General features: G+C 43.9%; 1 protein-coding gene across 2 annotated transcripts in view; it reads right to left on the bottom strand.

The window, feature by feature from the left end:
* Positions 1–18,115, bottom strand: part of MFGE8 (milk fat globule EGF and factor V/VIII domain containing) — a 231,706-nt gene that overhangs the window by 56,363 nt on the left and 157,228 nt on the right. For both annotated transcript variants that reach the window (XM_085644459.1, XM_085644458.1), the window contains exon 7: positions 8,783–8,927. In XM_085644459.1, coding sequence (XP_085500585.1) covers positions 8,783–8,927 — 145 coding nt within the window. The remainder of the gene's footprint in view (positions 1–8,782; positions 8,928–18,115) is intronic.

Raw genomic sequence — 18,115 nt, 5'->3', positions numbered from 1 at the left:
CCTTTGCACATGGACATCTTGTCTTTTGGCGCTGATTTCCAGGCGTACTACTGGGCATGCTAGTTAAATACAGAATGTACTAAACCTGCACCTATTTTTAGGAGTGGCACATCCAGATTTACTACTTTCTGTGTGAACTGCTCCCAATATTGTTTCTTATTACTATACAGTGACCCTATGATGGCAATACAGTATGAGAAAAGGAAGGGTTTGCCCATATAACCCCACATAACCTGAGCTTCAACATGTGAAAATAAAAGAGCAGTATACGGTGGGGATTAATTACATATACAATGTATTCATCACAATTAGACAATTTAACATTGGGAACCAGATTTAATCAAGCATAATATTCCAATAAATAAAAAATAGCAATCATGCCAACCAATAATAACATCTAGATTACCCTAAATACACATATATGTCAGATTGTACATAAATGAATAAACACAAAATACAACAAAGACAAATAGATATAAGGGATAAAGTACTCCCAGTGTACATTATAAGGAAATTGCAAGTCACAGAGGGGTTCCATAACCATATAGAGGAACGAGGCAGAAGGCTGAGGTGCTTTATAAGGTTATGGACCACCGAGGTTACTTGCAATATCCTTATGTGTGCCAGAGGGAACTTTATCCCATATAATACATGGTCACACCATCACCTTTCACACAAACCGCTTAAAACCTTGGTGAGTAGCTCCTTCATATGATACAGCGCGCATGTTTGTAAACATGAAGAATAAAAATAAAATGGCTAGCGCAAAATTAAACACATCAAAAAATTGTTCGTTATTTGTTCCAAGCAGATGTTCGAAGCAGTTCAATACAAGTCATTTAAAAAGAGAAAACAAAGGTGCACTAGCTCGGAATGCATAGAAACATGCAGAAAGATTCTAGCTTTCTCTAACTATCTAATAAATGGGAAAAATAAAAATGTTCTCTCTGCTGGTCATTGTAAGCTAAAAAAATGGAGCATAAGCCAGAAAAGCAACGTTCTCTTTTCATTGCTTTAAACAGCTGCTTCAGTTATACTCCGTGACCTGACCTGCCTTTCAATTTGGCTGCTGGCTCCGGCAGCAGGCATTTTGACTTCAGAACTACACTGTAATAACTTATAATAGTCAAGATCTGACGTCTTTTCTTTATAATAGGTGTCTGGGTGCCTCACACGTCACCAATTATAAAGAAATTAGAGATTGCCATTTATACAGGGATTACAGAATCCCATGCATTATATAAGCTTTACACAACATTAAAAATTGCTCTCTTGGCCCTCTCACACAATTGACTAAATTGTCACAGCCAAAACGTGTCGACTTTCTCTGTGGAAGAGTCTTCAAAAATGAATTAGAATGTGCCAAGGATTTGGGATAACGAGGAGGAATGAAATCAAGGGAGTTTCTCCAGTATTATTCTGGTCAGAGCGACTACCTCTTAGGTGGAGTTTGAAATGGACTTACTAATGAGGCATGTTTAGTGTCAAGTGTTTGAGAGAGACAAAATAGCTATTTTTAATGTTGTATAAGGCTCATGAATATATGTGTGTGTTGTATTATGTAAAATTGTACATATATGTGTATTTAAGAACTGCAGAGCACTCTAGATGTAATTATTACTTGGCATGATTACTATTTTATGTTTATTGGAATATTATGCTTGATTTAATCATTTTCCCAAGGATAATTAATTGTCTCATTGTGATAAATACAGTTTGTATGTAATTAATCCCCACCACATACCGCTCTTCTATGATGGCAAGACATTATCAATAATCCAAATGAGATTTCAACCTAACAGATCCTACCTTAAAGGTCAGTTATAACAGCATCACTTGATAAAACTAAAGTATTACCATTCCTGAATGTAAAAAAGTAAAGACCAACAAGCATTGGCATAGCCAGTAGGTCTCGCCTTTGGGACCTTTTAAGTATTTAGTTATGCAGCTCAATATCCTTACTGCAACAACATTAACTGTTACATGGCTAAACACTTATAAGGTCCCAAAGACGAGACCTATTGGCTATGCCAATACTGGTTTACTTTCTTTTTAGGGACAGGGAGAGTTCCCAGGTCTTGATATAGAACATGAGCTGCATTACATTTTTGTGACATCCATGCAGAGGTGAGGACAGTCTGTAGCACTGGACAAGGGGGGCACTCCATCTGTTAGAAATCCATTCAAGGGGTACGAGGTGGAGGACCTGAATGGGAATGAATTCGTATTTTGAACAGATTCGTGATAGGGCCTAGTGGACTGTTGGTAACCAAAAGTATAAAAAAAATTACTCGTTTTTTTCTGACCGTAATGCCGCCCTCGAGCGACATTGCGGAGGGATGAGCTGACATTGGTGGTAATGAAATTAGATCTTTGTATTTGACAAATCACGTGGAATTCCACACTCTAGGCTCAAGACTAGTTTTTGGACCATTATTTTGGTAGTGACTAAGTTTGTTGAATGTGGGTATTTGGAGGGCCGAGATATGGGTATGTTGTGGCCATTACTGACAAAGATAAACGGGATGTTGCGAGCAGGCCCACGATAGGCGAGTGGAAAAGATATGATTGGTGGGTACTCCAGCCTGTCAGAACTGACGGGGTTCCCACTCCAGTCCGGCGGCCTGGGATTGGTCGACAGGTCGCTGCTGAGAGGGGTGAAAGGGACGACCTGTGTAGGCCCTTGTATGCTAGTTGGGATATAAATAATTGATGGATACTCCACTTCATTGGAATTTACGTGGCTTCCACTCCGGTCTGGGCCGGTTGTGATTGGTGGGAATATAAGAAGGATTACTTATGATACAGAAAGACTGAGTTCACACGGAACATTGTTATCCAGTCCACGTTGGGAAGCTAAGTTGCATGTCATTGGCTGAAATGTTTTAAGAATGTAAAAATTGTTGCTTCCCCTGCGGTACGTCGTATTAGGGATTGGCTAATAAAACCGGAAGTTCAGTAATGGGGAATGTGAGAATTCGATTGTGTTGTCGGTGGTCTGTGGGAACAGACTGGGAGTGTCAGTCATAGATTAGAAAGATATAGGGTGGATTGACGGGATATGAAGCCCTATTTATGCGAAGTGGCTTTTAAAATAGCAAATTGTGACGTTTTTGAAGATAAGAATTGAGGGGTTGTGATTGGTCCTGGACTGGGAGGACCAGAGAGGAAAAGCATTTCAGGAGGGTTAATCCGGAGTCGTGATTGGCTGGCCAACCAAGTTTGACAAGATATTAGGGAAGGACAAGAAAATTATCTTTCGTGGATATGGAGGTGGAAGAGGAATAGTTTTAGAGGTTACATGCAGGATATTTGTGAACATTATTTTTGGAGTAAGACTTTTTTTGCTGGAATGAAGTTGAACTACTATGATTAACAAGCACGGAATCGAAACCAGTGGTGCCCGCGCACCACAGAGGAGCGGGGATGAGGGAGCGCGGCAGCAAAGCGAACGCGCACTATTTATAAACACATTTTCATAATTCAAACCAGATGCCACTGCTGCACGTAACAGACACCAATAGGCCATGGGCAGTTACATTTCTAAAGGAAGCTGGGACATGCACCCACCTTTCACCAATTGCGTGCTGTCTTTTTTAAAAAGACGCACGCAAAAGCCAATTGCAGCCAACGAAAACAAAAGCACATGCACGAGCGTGTGGTCAGCTTTCAGAAGCCCCTACATGCAGTCTCGCTGCGCGAGCAGTGCTGCGCACTGCAACACTAGGCGCGAGACCTAAAAAGGACTCTGTTTTTTCACACAGTGTAATAATACGGGACCGGTGAAAAAATGTAACACACGATAAAACTGAAGAAGATCAATCTTGTCAACATTTGATTTGACGTCCACGCCACAAGGCGAGTTGTGGTTTTTACTGTCAATGGACACTTCTGAGTGCAGAAGCGGCCCCAGCACCCTGCTGCACTCTTGCAAACCACCCCTGTCCAGGCTCATGAAAAAGAGGCCGTCAAGCAGCGCCCAGCGTCATTTCACTGCCCAGCGGGCCAGGGATTCGGATCTAAATATGAATACTTAATGAGGGGCCGAGCCGGGTCGAACCCAGCAAAAATTCCTAGTCTATCTCTTTACTGACATTATGAAAAGAGGGATTTTTTTCCACCACATTGTCTGTGAAAGATAACGCTGGCCAGAGGAGTCTTGTTCTTGGCGACAATTCTGTACCGTAACCATCTTTAAAGCCATGTACCTATTGTATAGGGCCACTTTAAAGCATATATTTAAAGGATGTGTAAGGGCTGTGTTTGAACAATAACAAAGGAAGGGGCTTCTAACCCTGAGGGCTCGAGATAAATCTCTCATCACCTGGTGCTTAGAAAGCAGGTGCACACCTGGCTGCTGAGGGGATTTCAGGCCCTTTTTCTCGTCCCTTCATTGGGTGCAGCACAGGTGCTCGGGCGCCCAGTGGAGGCTTTTGTCTCAAATGTCTGCATCATCCACGCGTTGCGCCAAAGATTGGAAATCCTGCCATTGCAATTAGAGGTAAACAACACTCCTGGCTCTTGGGCACTCCATACTGGTCAGTGCCCTTTGAACTGTGACGACCTAAAGTCTATTAAAATGCTGTTTAAAGGTTACTGCTTGGAACCTTTCCCTTAATCCATGTGACAACGGATTAGCCCTAGCATTTGAAAGCTGGTGGAGGATTGGCACTTACAATAACAGCCCTGCCACAGTTGGGGAGTCACTTCTTAAACCATACATGTGGCTCTGGCTCCTGGAGCTGCGCGCCTGGCCCGAGGACGGTGACACACTACAAGCGTTTGCTTTAAATTAGAAAATTGCATCAGTCCTTCGAATGCCTTAACTTAGTAAGAGTTAATTTAAAGAGTTTAGACTTGTGGCAACTCACCATCACCCACCCCAATCCCAATCATCCCACCCACCCTCGCACTCTTCAAGGGTCACTCCGTGCGCTTCCCACGGCTGGGTGGATGAGGCAGGCCCAGGCCTTTTACAGCACTGCACTCCGGGGCAAGCAGCAGGGGTGCCGGGACTTATGTTTTTACTCAGAAGACAAAGGACCTTGCAAGGTGGCTGACTCTTTCTGCTGGCAATAAAACACTTTAACTTTCAGAGGTTTTGTACCTCATTCTCCTACCCTGGTAAAAATGATCATTTTTTCCAGATTTTGGCCCCCATTGCTTGGAATCATGTTTGGACCCATGCGGGCCTTGACGTTTCGTTTCTCTTCTCCTAATTCCACTAGACACACAACAGCTCAGCAGGCGAGAGGAGAGGCTGAACGTCACCCAAATAGAATCCCCTGGCAGCCCCGGCTCAGCCTTTTATGCAACCGAAAACAAACAGAACGTGGAACTACTCTAACTGGGTGGCAAATTCTTAATACAAATCACATCTATGATTCACGTAGTAGAACGCTGAGACATAGGTAAAATACAATTGTATTTTATCTTGGGAAGAGCGAAGTGTGCAGACCAATAAAAGAAGTGTTACAGTTCTCTGTAGCAAATAAATATTCTGTGTGATGCCAGGCCAATATCTAAGCAAACCAGAATCTAAAACGACTATTATTACTTGGAACTCGTGTTCCAAACACCTGACCTGAGTTGGTATTGTGTTTGTTAATTAGCACACAAGTCATTTCCAGCATTTGTGACCACCTAGTGGACATGTCCAGCCACTTCACGAATATTGTCATATTCTCTTGCGGGCCAGTATTTACTGTTGAGGTCCCTGGTATTGCCACAAACATTGCCTAAAGCAAGCACAAATACATTTGTTCCCACATACCTTACAAAAGACCTCAATAGCATGTTCTTACAACTTCCAAACGGCCCCAATTTGCCAATGTGGGCCACTTTTTTAGCTATCTGATTTGCTAATAGGGGCAACTTCTGTTCATGTGCCGGGGCATATTTTCTGTCCAAGTCCGACCCTGGTTCTCTCCAATCAGAGGAAATATCTTTCTGAAGTTGGAGGCTGTTGGACTTGGCCCTTTTTGGCTAAAGTTCCCTAAACGTTTTGCCTTCCCCCTAGACCCTTTTTCTGACCTGATTTTGTCAACTTAGATGCTTTGGGCACTTTGCCACTGCTGATCAGTGTCAAAGTGCAAGTGCTCCCTGTATAAAGTGTTCTGCTAATTGGTTGTCCATGATTGGTATGTTTGCCTTACTAGTAAAGTCCCTAGTAAATAGCACTATGTGTGCCAGGGCTGGTAATGCAAATGCTACTAGTGGGCCTGTAGCACTAATTGTGCCACCCACACAAGTAGCCCTAAAGAGACAACTCAGGCCTGCCACTGCAGTGACTGCGCACAGTTTGCTAACTGCCATGTTGGCCAGACAAGTGTATCCATTTGCCAGACCTTACCCTTCCCTTCCATGCACAACAGACACCCCTATGGTAGGTCCAGGGTACCCCCCTAGGTAGGGTGCAGTGTCTGTGAAAGGTAGGACATGTACTAAGGTGTGTACCATGTCCTGACAGTGAAATACTCTCCATTTCGTTTTTCACTGTTGCAAGGCCATCTTGCCCATAGGACAGAATGGGGAACGCTGTTTAATATGATATGTTTCCAGCCTATCTTCCCATAGGCTTAAGATGGAGAGGTGAAGTTTAGTGTGCCTGAACTCACAATTTAATAATACATCTTTTTGTGAAGGTGGTTTTTACATTGTGTCTTTAGAAACAACACTTTTAGAAGTGGCTGGTTTTTTGTGTTCTAACAATTCTGTGTGCCTCTGCCTGGCTGTGGATTGACTGTCTGGATTTGAAAGTGATAGGATCTGGGGAATGTCTTGACCCAGGGGAGGAAGTGAAACAGCAACAGGCTGACCTGCATCTGGAGTGTAGGGTGAGGAGTAGCCCCTGGAGGTGAAGAGGCCTGGGCTGCTGCCATAAAAGAATGGCACCATCTCCTGCTGAGTGATTGAGTATCCAGACCCCCACTATCAAAAGGAAGAAGGTGTCACTGGCAGTAAGACACCCAGAACTGGTTTGGACAGGGGTCAGTGCCCCCTGAACACAAAGACTTCAAAAACATTGAGGGGTATAACTATGAGAGCTGACACCCCTGGACTTTGGACTGATCAAGACTGAAAAGGATTGAAACTACTTCGTGGTCAAGAATCTCTGCCAAGGAAGAAACAGCTGAAGAGACTGAAGGAAAGGACTGACCCTTGCTGTGTGTTCTGGGGCTGGCCTGCAGTTTGCTGATTTAACCAAGGAGAGGCTAAGGGACTTTGCGGTGTGCTCTGTCCCCCTGCTTGAAAGTACTTTGCTTTGTGCTGTGTCCTGAAGTAACTTGTCCCCAAGGGCCCGAGGAGAGCTAGCTCCCTGTTGTGGAAACATAGGAACATAAAAGTTTCCAAGTGTGTCTCAGCGACGCTGTGTGCATGTGCTTCATGCAGCCTGAGACCTTCGTGAGGATTGCCCTGTGATTGTGGGCACCCGGAGATCAAGTGAGTCTCAGCGACGCTGTGTGCATGTGCCCTGTTGCAGCCTGAGACCTTCGTGAGAATTGCCCTGTGACTGTGTGTCCCGGAGCAGTCTTGCTCTCTACTTCGATCGACAGCCTGATCAGAGGTGCTGCGATCGTCATTGTCATCAGCCCGGACCGGCATCCCCAGAGGAGCTGTGAGGATTCACCGCCACCAGCCCAAGCCTGCCTTTGCCAAGGAGAGACCTCGAACCATCACCGTCGGGGGTCCAAGTTCCACTGCCCAAGATCAACAAAGTTGCTTCGGAGGCCCAAGCGGAGAGGAGAGTGAGCTCGTACCCCCCAGGTAACACTTAGCGAGCGTGCGTGCGTGTGTCGCCGCCTGGGGCGGGGTGCAGGCTTCGAGAGAAAAGCTCTCAGCCTTTCCCATCTTTGCAGCACGAGCCTCCGCTCAAGTCCATATCACGGCCTGTACTTCCCGAGGAATGGCAGTACCGGGGCCAGAGAGTGGAGCTGCACTTTGTTTTAGTAAGTGAGTCAGTAAGAGTGGCATAGAGACCGTCCCGAGCACCGCAAATGGTGCCGGAGTACATTGTTTTTGCATTACGAACTGCCGGATTGTTGCATTACGAATTGCATTATTTTTGCATTACGAGCTGCCTGATTGTTGCATTACGAATTGCATTATTTTTGTATTACGAACTGCCTGATTGTTCTATTACAAACTGCATTATTTTTACATTATGAAGTCCCTCATTCTTGCATTATGAACTGCATAGCATTGCATTAGGACTGCATTGGATCATCGAGAATTGCTCATTAATACTGCAAGAACCTACAAGGGCTTGCTGGCCTAATAACCGGCAAGGTGAAATATTACAAATACGCATATGTTGGATTATTATTGTGTGGTCTCATCGTATATCTTTTTTATAAACATATAATTGTTTGTTTATGAAACTTGTGTGGAGTCCATTTGTGGTGTTATCACTGGGTTACTGAGAGTGTGGATGCAAATACTTACATTTGCCTTGGAGATAAGCCTGGCTGCTCGTGCCAAGCTACTGAGGGTGTGAGCAGGGGCTATCTGAGAAGGTGTCCATCCTTTCCCTGACTTAGAAACAAGGGTCCCTAGTTGGACTAAGGTACCTACCTCAGCCAACTAGAGAACCCCAGTTTTAACAGACTGACTCAACGAGAGCCGGTTGTCTGAAGGCCTTTACGACTGTCCTGTGAAACCCTTCAAAGGAAGACACCTGACAGGATGCAAGGAAAGGTACTCATGCACATGCAACAGACAGATTCAAGAGGAAAATGAAAACTGCAACAGTGACAAATTCAATCGGTATGTGATAATTTACCATTCATTTCACAGCCCACAAGCTCGAAGCGCAGAGTACATGCATGGCGGCACACCACCGGGTAGATGCGTATGAACTGCGCGATCAACGGAGGGTCAAACATGTTGGCCTTCATGCTGTTGTTGTCCATGTTTCCGGTGAAGACCTGCAGAGGGAACAAGGACATGCATTGCAGGTTATGGTTAAGTTTGCACAGAAAGTTGTATTTATCCAATTCACAAGACACTGGGCCCCATTTGCTATGTTGGTGCTATAGTCAGGGAGTCTGTGATTCAACGAGTGCCCACAGAGTCTGTAAGGGCTTTTCATTGAACTACCGGTTCCAGTTCAAAGCCTACGGTTTTACTGCCACATTCAGTTCAGCACAGCAACACGTTCAATACTAGAGTATTGTGACTTTCCCACCATTTCATCACTACCAGAGTTACTCTCAATGTTGGAGCCCCACCAGCTCTTGAGTTACCGTCTTGATGAGAGAGCACAATCACTCGCCTACCAGCACTTTAGGTAGTGTCTTAATGTGAGTGCACCGCCACTGCACCACAATACTCAGAGTTGCAATGCAAGTGTGTCTTAATTACACCGCAACACCCATTCCACTTTGTAAAGTAAGAGTGCCATCATTACCTCCTCATCCACTTCCTCTTCCCAGCCCTTACAAAGCGAGCTGTGTGCAACTAGCAGACAGGCACATGTTGCCCACCTAAAACAAAAAAAAACAGCTTGGGTCCTCACTAGAAGAGGCTCACTCACCATCCTCCTTCACGTAAATAGCCAGATGCCACCAACTGCAACTTCTGTTTTATGTCTGTCTCTAGACAGACTCCCTGTTATTGCAACGGAGCACCATATTGGACTGGGGGAACAATCCAGGACTTCTGTGCGCTTTTAAATAAACACACAAATGGTCTTTGTTTACACCATCTGCTTTCACAGCTGAGCGGATTGTGAATACCCCAGTACTTAATAAATGTCCGAAGACCGCTAATCAAAAAATTGCCGCCTGGATATCTAGGGAGCTGAGCTCACAAGCTCCTCTGAAACCATGTAATAGCACCCACCGTAATGCCATTGCTGAATGGTTTATGGAGGAACTTCTCAGTATGAAAAAGGTGAGCAAAAGGCTAGAGCATCTGTGGTGGAGAAGCTATAAGTTAAATGACAAAATAATATACCTTAATGCATTGAAAAACATTCACAAACAAATCAAAAGAGCAGGCACCCAGTTTTTTACCCATAAGATTGAGCTATCCGGGGGCTCACCTCAAGAGATTTTTCACATAGTTAAGCCCCTAACTTCCCTTGAGTGAGTGTCAGTCACCACTCTCTCAACGGAATATTGGAAACTAGCAGCAAGATATTTCTCTGAAAAGATAGATACTATCCATGCTTCTTTTCCTGAACCTGTTAGGAACTATAATTTTACTCCGCATGAGCAATCATGGATCTTCCTCTCCGAGGGTTTTCCTAGCCACAAGACCCTAACTGTGTCCGACACTGGTAGTCTTCTTTCCAAAGTGAAATCTGGACCCCCCCTTGACCCGGTCTCCTTGACCGTGCTGGAGCAGGGGGCAGGGGGGAGCCATTGCCCCCCCCTGCTCTGAGAACTACTGAACTTATCTTTTTCTACTGTCCGGGTCCCGTTAGCTTGGAAATATGCGATGGTGGTTCCTCTGCTAAAGAAGCCTTCCTTGGACCCCTCTCTACCTGAGAATCTGAGACCTAAGTCATTACTTCCACTTTTTGCCAATATTTCAAATCAGTGCTGACTCAGCTTATCGAAGGAAACAATCTTCTCCATGAGATCCAATCAGGGTTTAGGCCTATGTCCAGTACGGTACCTACTCTTCTTCTGGCTATCGAATCCCTTAGAATTACCGCAGATGAAGGCAAGATGGCAGCCTTGATTATGCTGGATCTAAGTGTCCCATTGTCTACTACTTGAATGACTCTGTAAACTAGGTGTGGGGAGTTGCACACTTGGCTGGATTGTAGATTTCCTCCAGGATCACATCTTCCATGTTTTCCAGCAGTTAGACACCTCAGATGTTTTCCCCTTGCAGCAAGGGGTGCTTCAGGGCTTGTCTCAGAGTCTGACCCTGTTTAATGTATACATGTGCTCCCTGGCGGAGGTAGTGGAGTGTCACGGTTTAAAGATAGTGTCATATGCTGATGACACTCAGCTGATTATTTCCTTGCCACAGGATGAAGGTGAAGCTGCTTTCAACTTCAACACGTCTGGTCGACCTGGCAAAATGGATGGATTCCAGCTGTCTTAGACTTAATGCAAGTAAGACCGAAGTCCTTACTGTAGGCAAGCAATCATCTATATGGACCACTACATTGTGGCCATCTGAATTAGGTCTGAAGTCCATTTTCAAATCTAAGATAAAAACAAATCTAGATTTGTTTGGACTCCTAGCTGACCCTTGATCATCAGTTTTCTACTCTTACCGGTAGTTGCATTGATATCTTGAAGAGGCTTCACAAAATCTTGGAGCTTCTGCTGGATTCAGAAAGGAAAATGGTCATCCAGGCGCTTGAAGTGTCGCGCTTGAATAATTGTAATATGCTCTACCTTGGTGTCACCAAGGGCAGGACAAGAATGCTGTAGAGGGTTCAGCACACCACAGCAAGGATGCTTCTGAATATCCCAAGAAGCTCCTCTATTGGTTCGGCTCTTACTAAACTTCACTGGCTTCCTAATCAGGAAAGAGTAGCTTTTAAAGCGCTATGCTTCTGCCACAGAATATTAAATCGGAAGGAACCCCGATAAAGCTTCTCCTTGGTTAAACCTTACATGCCAAATCGATGCCTCAGATTCTCTGGGCCGGCCAGGCTAATGATACCCAAAACTCACAGAGTTTGTCTGGGTGGTGGCTCTTTCTGCTTTCTGTCCACCAAGAAGTGGAACCTCCTCCCTGTGGACCTTAAAATGCAACCCTCTGAAGTCTTGTTTTGCAAAAACCGAAAGACCCGGTTTTTCAGGCAATCTATGGCAAATTAGCTGCTTTGGCTGGCTCACTGATGCTTTAAGGAGAAGCCTAGTACAGGGATACTTCGATTTGGAGTAAGCAGGTGCTTTACAAGCTTCTAACATAACACATGGTGTTCATATGTCTTAGATGGGAATGTTGCCTACATGGTACACAGGCAAGTTCCCCTGACCTGATTGCCTGAATGCAAGTGAATCTGGATCCTGACTTTTATTTTGGCCCTGGAACCATCCTAATCTAACATGTGTACAGAGGCCTGACCCGGACAATACAAAGTTCAGGACCTGCCCTGTGACCTGGAGCGGTGCATGAGCTTGCTCTCATTGTGAAGTGGACTACTGTCCCTATTTAGGATCTACCTCATAAAGTGATGATGGCAGCAGACCATGTTGTGTGATTTATATTTTTAAGACTTTGGGTCAAATGTACTATTTACCGGTTGCAATGTGCAACCTATAATTTGACACTGATGAGTCTGGGGACAAGAGAAATATTGAAACACACATTAATACAACCACTGCACTCACTTGAATCTGGTACAAAAAGCCATCCTAAGACTTTGAATTGAGTTGCCTATTGAAAACTGATAAGGCTGAGCAACCTGAGCCTAGTCCCTGCCTATAACCTAGTATAGAGGTGATAATAGCAGTATCCACAACCTCAGAGCAAAGAATGATGATTACCGGGGAGGGGAGAGACTGTAATACCTCATAATTAGCGAGACCCTGACTAGTGAAATATATTTGGGTAGTATTAGAATAAAATAATTTTCTTGTCTTAAAAGAGATCCACTAGGCTGGACTTTATTTCATTGGGTATGTTTGCCTGTTCAGTTCTGAGCTCATGTCCCCCTCACACTACTTCCAAGAGAAACCTTTGGCTGCTTACTTTCACCACCCTCACAGTAAAGTGCAGGAAGGGTTGTGCAAGTTAGCAGAGCCATAATAAGATAGAACCAAGGACAGCAGTGGCAAACTACCTCAACCACCATGGCTGGGGACCAAAGGCCACTGTCTGACTTGTGGCCTCCCCAACGGAGTCTGACAACATGAGTCAGGGCTCCATGTTTCTACTGGCTTTATTTCAATTGGTGGCAAGTTGTTTAGTGCCTCTGCTTAGTTTCATTTTCTCTGCCTTTCTTGATACTTTGTATTACTATGGAAACATCTGACAAGTGAATAGAAAGGACCTCCAGTCCAGCTACAGAGAGCTCCCTTTCTGCTGCAGAGTGTAAAGCACTTACAAAAGAGACTCATGTATAGCCCTCCTCCTTGTTCACATGACAATTCAGGGGCACTTTTTTCTGGTTTCTTCCTCCTCCTTCTCCTGGCCCTCACCTGAATAAGATACTGAGATAAAGAAGGAGTCAGACATTTAGACCAAGGGTAATTAGGTCGAGCATGAAGCTCTTCCATGACTACTGCCTTACCTTTGAGAAAATCTTGGCCTTCCTGCCACTGACCCTCAGCCCAGTACCAGTGGGGTTTACTTCACCAACCTTTGGTTCGTAGACTTCCAATGCATCCAATTGTAAAAAATGTCAAACCTCATAAATGACATGATTTGAACAGAGTGGCCTTACCTAAAATTATGTTACATCGTTTTCCTGAACAGGATAAAAATGAGTAGACTCGCTTGTGGATGCTGCCCTTATCCATACTTACGCTGGTCTCCACCTCTAACACTGCAAATATTTCTCAATCACTAATTAAGGACTTTTATCTCTGTTGCAAAAAGGTAGTGAATGTTCAGAACATTTAGCTAAGATGGAAATTAGAGCTCTTATTTAAAAATCAGAATTGATTTTGCTGGTCTTTATTCCAGAGTAGTGGTGGCAGGTGCCAGAATACTGGGTCTTTGGTGGGTATGAGCATGACTGGAAGGCAGAGAAGTTCAAAAGTCTGCCATCCTGAATCTTCCTCTTCAAGGTCCCATGCTCTTTTGTAATGCTCTGGATTACTTACTTGACAGAGTTCCTCGGGAGATGAGTTCCATTTATCCACATGTTCGCAAAGATACCTCTTGCACCAGTGTTTTCTCTAAATCTAAAAAGCTCAAGGCCTAATTAGTTCTAAGTCTCCCAAAAGGGAGAAAAGCTCAGATTCCTTAAGGCTATGTATGCCTCTGGTCATGAGACAGGTGCCAGGATCGACCCAGGATCAGGCTCATGCTACCCAACATAAAAACATGTAAGAGATAAAAATAGATCGCAATCCAGTACTTACACCATGTGAGGTTGTAGTAACTGAACACACATTCAGAATTTTTTTTAATCTTCTCATGTAGCCCTGCTTCTAGAAGCATAGCTGAATGAATACATACAGCTATGCCTCAGTTCTTTTTATGGTTTATGATCTTTCTAATCATCCACAACCACCTGGGCAGTTGCGCCACTCCAATAGACGTATGGCTGCTTCATGGGCAGAGCTGAGAGGTTTATCATTACAGGACATCTGGGCCACTGCTGCCAGGTCCAGTCTTTCCGATTTTGTTTTTGACAACCGACTGCAGGTGAATTTAGTTGGGAAAGAACATCTTGGTTCTAATGTGTTGTCCACCATTCTTTCAGATAATGTTCAGTAATGTCTTTCGTGTTCACTTATTAAAATCATTTTACATGTGCACTGACTGGCCTTGTTTGTGCTGGTGGTTTGTTAGCACAAGTCTTTTTGTTTATTTCGTTACTATGTAAAGGCTGGCGCTAGGAAGTGGATGAGGAGATAATGTTTTGATTACATACCGGTAATACCATTACTCCAGTTCCTTCTTCCCCATTTGAGTCCTCACAATGAGCGGCCTTGTGGCTTATTTCTTCAGAGGCAGGGGTATACATCCTTGAGTTTATGTTATCAGGTTATACTGCCTGGAAGACAAAGGAGGGCACAGTTTCTTCAATAAGGATCCAGGGTATTTTGTTCGTGTTTTCCTTGGGTAGCAAGATGCCTATTTGCAAGGTGTCCACACCTCACTTTATAAGACTGGGTCAAGAAAATAGCAATTGGAGTAATAGGATAACCGGCAATTAAGCAAAGAATTCCACCAAGAACTCAATGCTGTAACAGGAGTGACCATCACCCTGCCTCAGCACCCCCATAGTGTTGTAATCTGGGAGCACTATTACTCTACCACATAACTCAATCAATGTTGTAATGGTAGTGCACCATCACTCGACCGCAGTACATAATGAATGTTGTAATGCGACTGCCTAGTCATCGTCATCAAAAACCTTTGGTCTTATTTACAAGAAACTGACACCTCTATAGATGTGTCATTTTCTCTGCGCCTGTGTGCAAAACCCTTGCGCCACCATGGATACGTCGTATTTACAAAACGGTGCACCATGGGGCAAGGATTGACAGATGCGTCAGAAATTTTGATGCATCTGTCGGTGCAAAAGTCATGTCTCAAGCACGATGCAACTCCAGCAATGCATGGGGAGTCCTATTCCTAATACACTGCGTCACTCCTTATGCCTGCTCCAAGCACGTGTAGGGTTTTGACAGAGTGACGCAGTGGCGTCCTAGAAGTGGCGCAGTGAAATTTTGTAGATTTCACTGTATCACTTCTACAAAGGTTTCCCGCATGGTAATGCCCACCCTGCATAAATCATACCCGACACCGGTCTAATGTGGTGCAGGGCTTTATAAGCAGGCCTGGGCGTAGTTCTCGGAGTTTTGCTATGCGGAACTCAACGAAGTCCCGCGAGTAGCGGAGGGCAGTGCGAACTGCAGTTTGTGCTGGTATTCCTGCCGCTCGGGTAGAAATTCTACCCGAGCGGCAGCTCGCGAATTTACCGTTCGCAATTGTGAGTGGGGAAAAAAATTCCACTGCCCATCGCGAAGCGGAGTTTCTGCACTCCGCAAGCTCCGCGGAGAGCAGAAAACTCAGCGAACTGAGCGAAGTTCACCGCCCGGGCCTATTTATAAGGTGGCACATCTCCCTAGATGCATCACGTTGTAAATGGTCCACAACATGAAGCATTGTTTATGCTGCTGCTATGTCCCATAAAGTGACACAATAGCGGTGCAAAAGTGTCATAAGGGGCTTGTAGAACTGCCCCTGTATTTCAGTTACTAAAACCATAAAAGTGCATAAAGTACATAAAAACTGCACAATGTGATAATAATCTATTACTAAATAAAATGCAAGAGATACACGCATATCAATTCCAAAAGTTAAAATGCATAATACAGTATGATAGAAAACATAGTGCACGTCAAGTCGCTAATCATTATTTAATCCCACAATCTTTGATCTAGTTAGATAGTTTGTAACTAGAGTAAACAATGCTGGTCTTGGTGTCAGCCTTACATATTAGCAAGCATTACTTTTATTGGTAATCCCAAATAGTCTACATAAAGGGATGATCCAGTAGGCACGTTGCTTAACCTAGGCACTGCAAAAAAACAATATATGCTCATCATTCTCTTCTACCTTACATCCCATGAGGCAGAGTTTAAAAGAAAAATTGGAGGAAGAAAAAGATGCAGTAGGTAAAATCCCCAGCCTAAATCAAATAAAGAGACCTCTTGGACGGAACATTCACATAATTCATGAACTCTTCAAAGGAAGAGCCACATTTAAAAGACAAGTATGTATCAGTGAGACTGCCCATGGAGGCTGCAGAGATTTTTTAACCCAAAACTTCGTCCCACTAATGGGATTTGCCATAGCCTCGGGTGCTACTTGTCATTACAGAGGTAGGAAACCAATACTCAGAAAGATCAATCCTAATTAGTCAAGTCTTAATATGAAGCACCCACAGGGATCTGAGAACTTATCGATAGGCTAACATTTGTCCAAACACTCTTTGTATGGGACAAAGTGCTCAGAGGTCCATAGCCTAACCCAATACAGTAAGGGCTTGAGTTGCACTATATCAGATATCCGTCGGATATTAAGATCGTATCTTAATGAAAGTAAAGGCGTGCCCCTAGGAAGCCTCAGTAGGGATCTGAGAAAAACATTTTTTCCTATAGATCAAGGTTACAGCAACCCCACAGCTCTGTAGAGCACTGCACCACTTACACACACAACACAGCCCTATAAATTTCCAAGACAGGTGAGATAGGATATGTAGAAGTTTTAGTTGCAAAATTAACAATAGATCCACCTCTATGTTTTAGTGTCGAAGACACTTTTTATCATCTGTGTGGATCAACTGTTGGAGTCTGATAGACTAATCTCTAGATATACGAAATCTGGGACTGTTTATAGTTTGACTTCATCTAGATCCACATTCCCTCTAGCCACCTGCCTAAGGCTAAATGTGAGTGGGTGGCTCGAGCCAGCAGGGAACTGGGTCACCTTAAACTTTAGTGCATAGGGGAAATTATCGCTCTCACGGTGATCTAGAATCTCCATATTCATCAATTTGAGCTAGTTCCTAATATCTATCATAATGTAATCAATACTGCTATGATAGTCCCCAATCTGAAATGTTGGATTGGCTTCAGGGTCTGACTGAGTCTGCTCATTGCATACCCTTAAGCCGTGGGTGAGCACAATATCAGATATTTGGATGGCAATAAAACTCATCTTTGGAATCTTCTTTTTTGTGGGATGGGGGAATTCCCCAGCATTCATCTTCTGGCTGTATCAACTCAAGCTGTGGATCATATGGTTCAAAACTACAATTGAAATCGCCTGCTACTACCTTATGGAAACCTGGCGCAAAATCTTTCAAAAGAGAATTCAAATCTTTCATTGTTTGGGAAGTTTTGTTACAAGAGGAAGATCTATTATAGATATTCACAAAGAGATAGGGGATCCCCTGCTTGGGAGACAGTAATAATGCAAGAAGATCAGGAGAGTCAATGTCAACAACACTACTAGAACAAGGAAGAGATAATTTAATTTAATCCAGACAAGAAGGCCGCCCAATAGCCTACCTGCTTTAGGAAGGAAGGGCTTCAGCACTGCCAGTCATATAACCCTATTTGTGAACCTTATCAACCGACCAGGTCACTTGGAAAAAACAAATATGGAATCCGTCAATAACTTGACCCCAGTCAACAATCAGCTTCGGTTTTATTTCTGCTATATTCTAGCTCAATAGCTGTAGGCCTGATGGTAAACGATGGCTCGTAATTAAAATAAGGTGACCACAAGCACTATTAGGTTCTGGGATGAAAATGGACACCAATGGCTGGGTAAGGATATGAACTTTCCTAGTCTTTTCACCACTGTATGCTCAGTTAGCATTTTCAAATGAGTAGGCCATCACTTCACCTTCAGCACATAAATTACTTTTGTAGTTATTGTATGTGAGCACTCATCATTCACTGCAAGCACTTAAGTGCATGTGTGAGCATGCCTTTTTCACTGCCAGCCCATG

Source organism: Triturus cristatus, chromosome 3_1, assembly GCF_964204655.1.
Source record: "Triturus cristatus chromosome 3_1, aTriCri1.1, whole genome shotgun sequence".
NCBI classification, from domain to species: Eukaryota; Metazoa; Chordata; class Amphibia; order Caudata; family Salamandridae; genus Triturus; species Triturus cristatus.
This window is presented reverse-complemented; position numbering and strand designations above follow the sequence as displayed.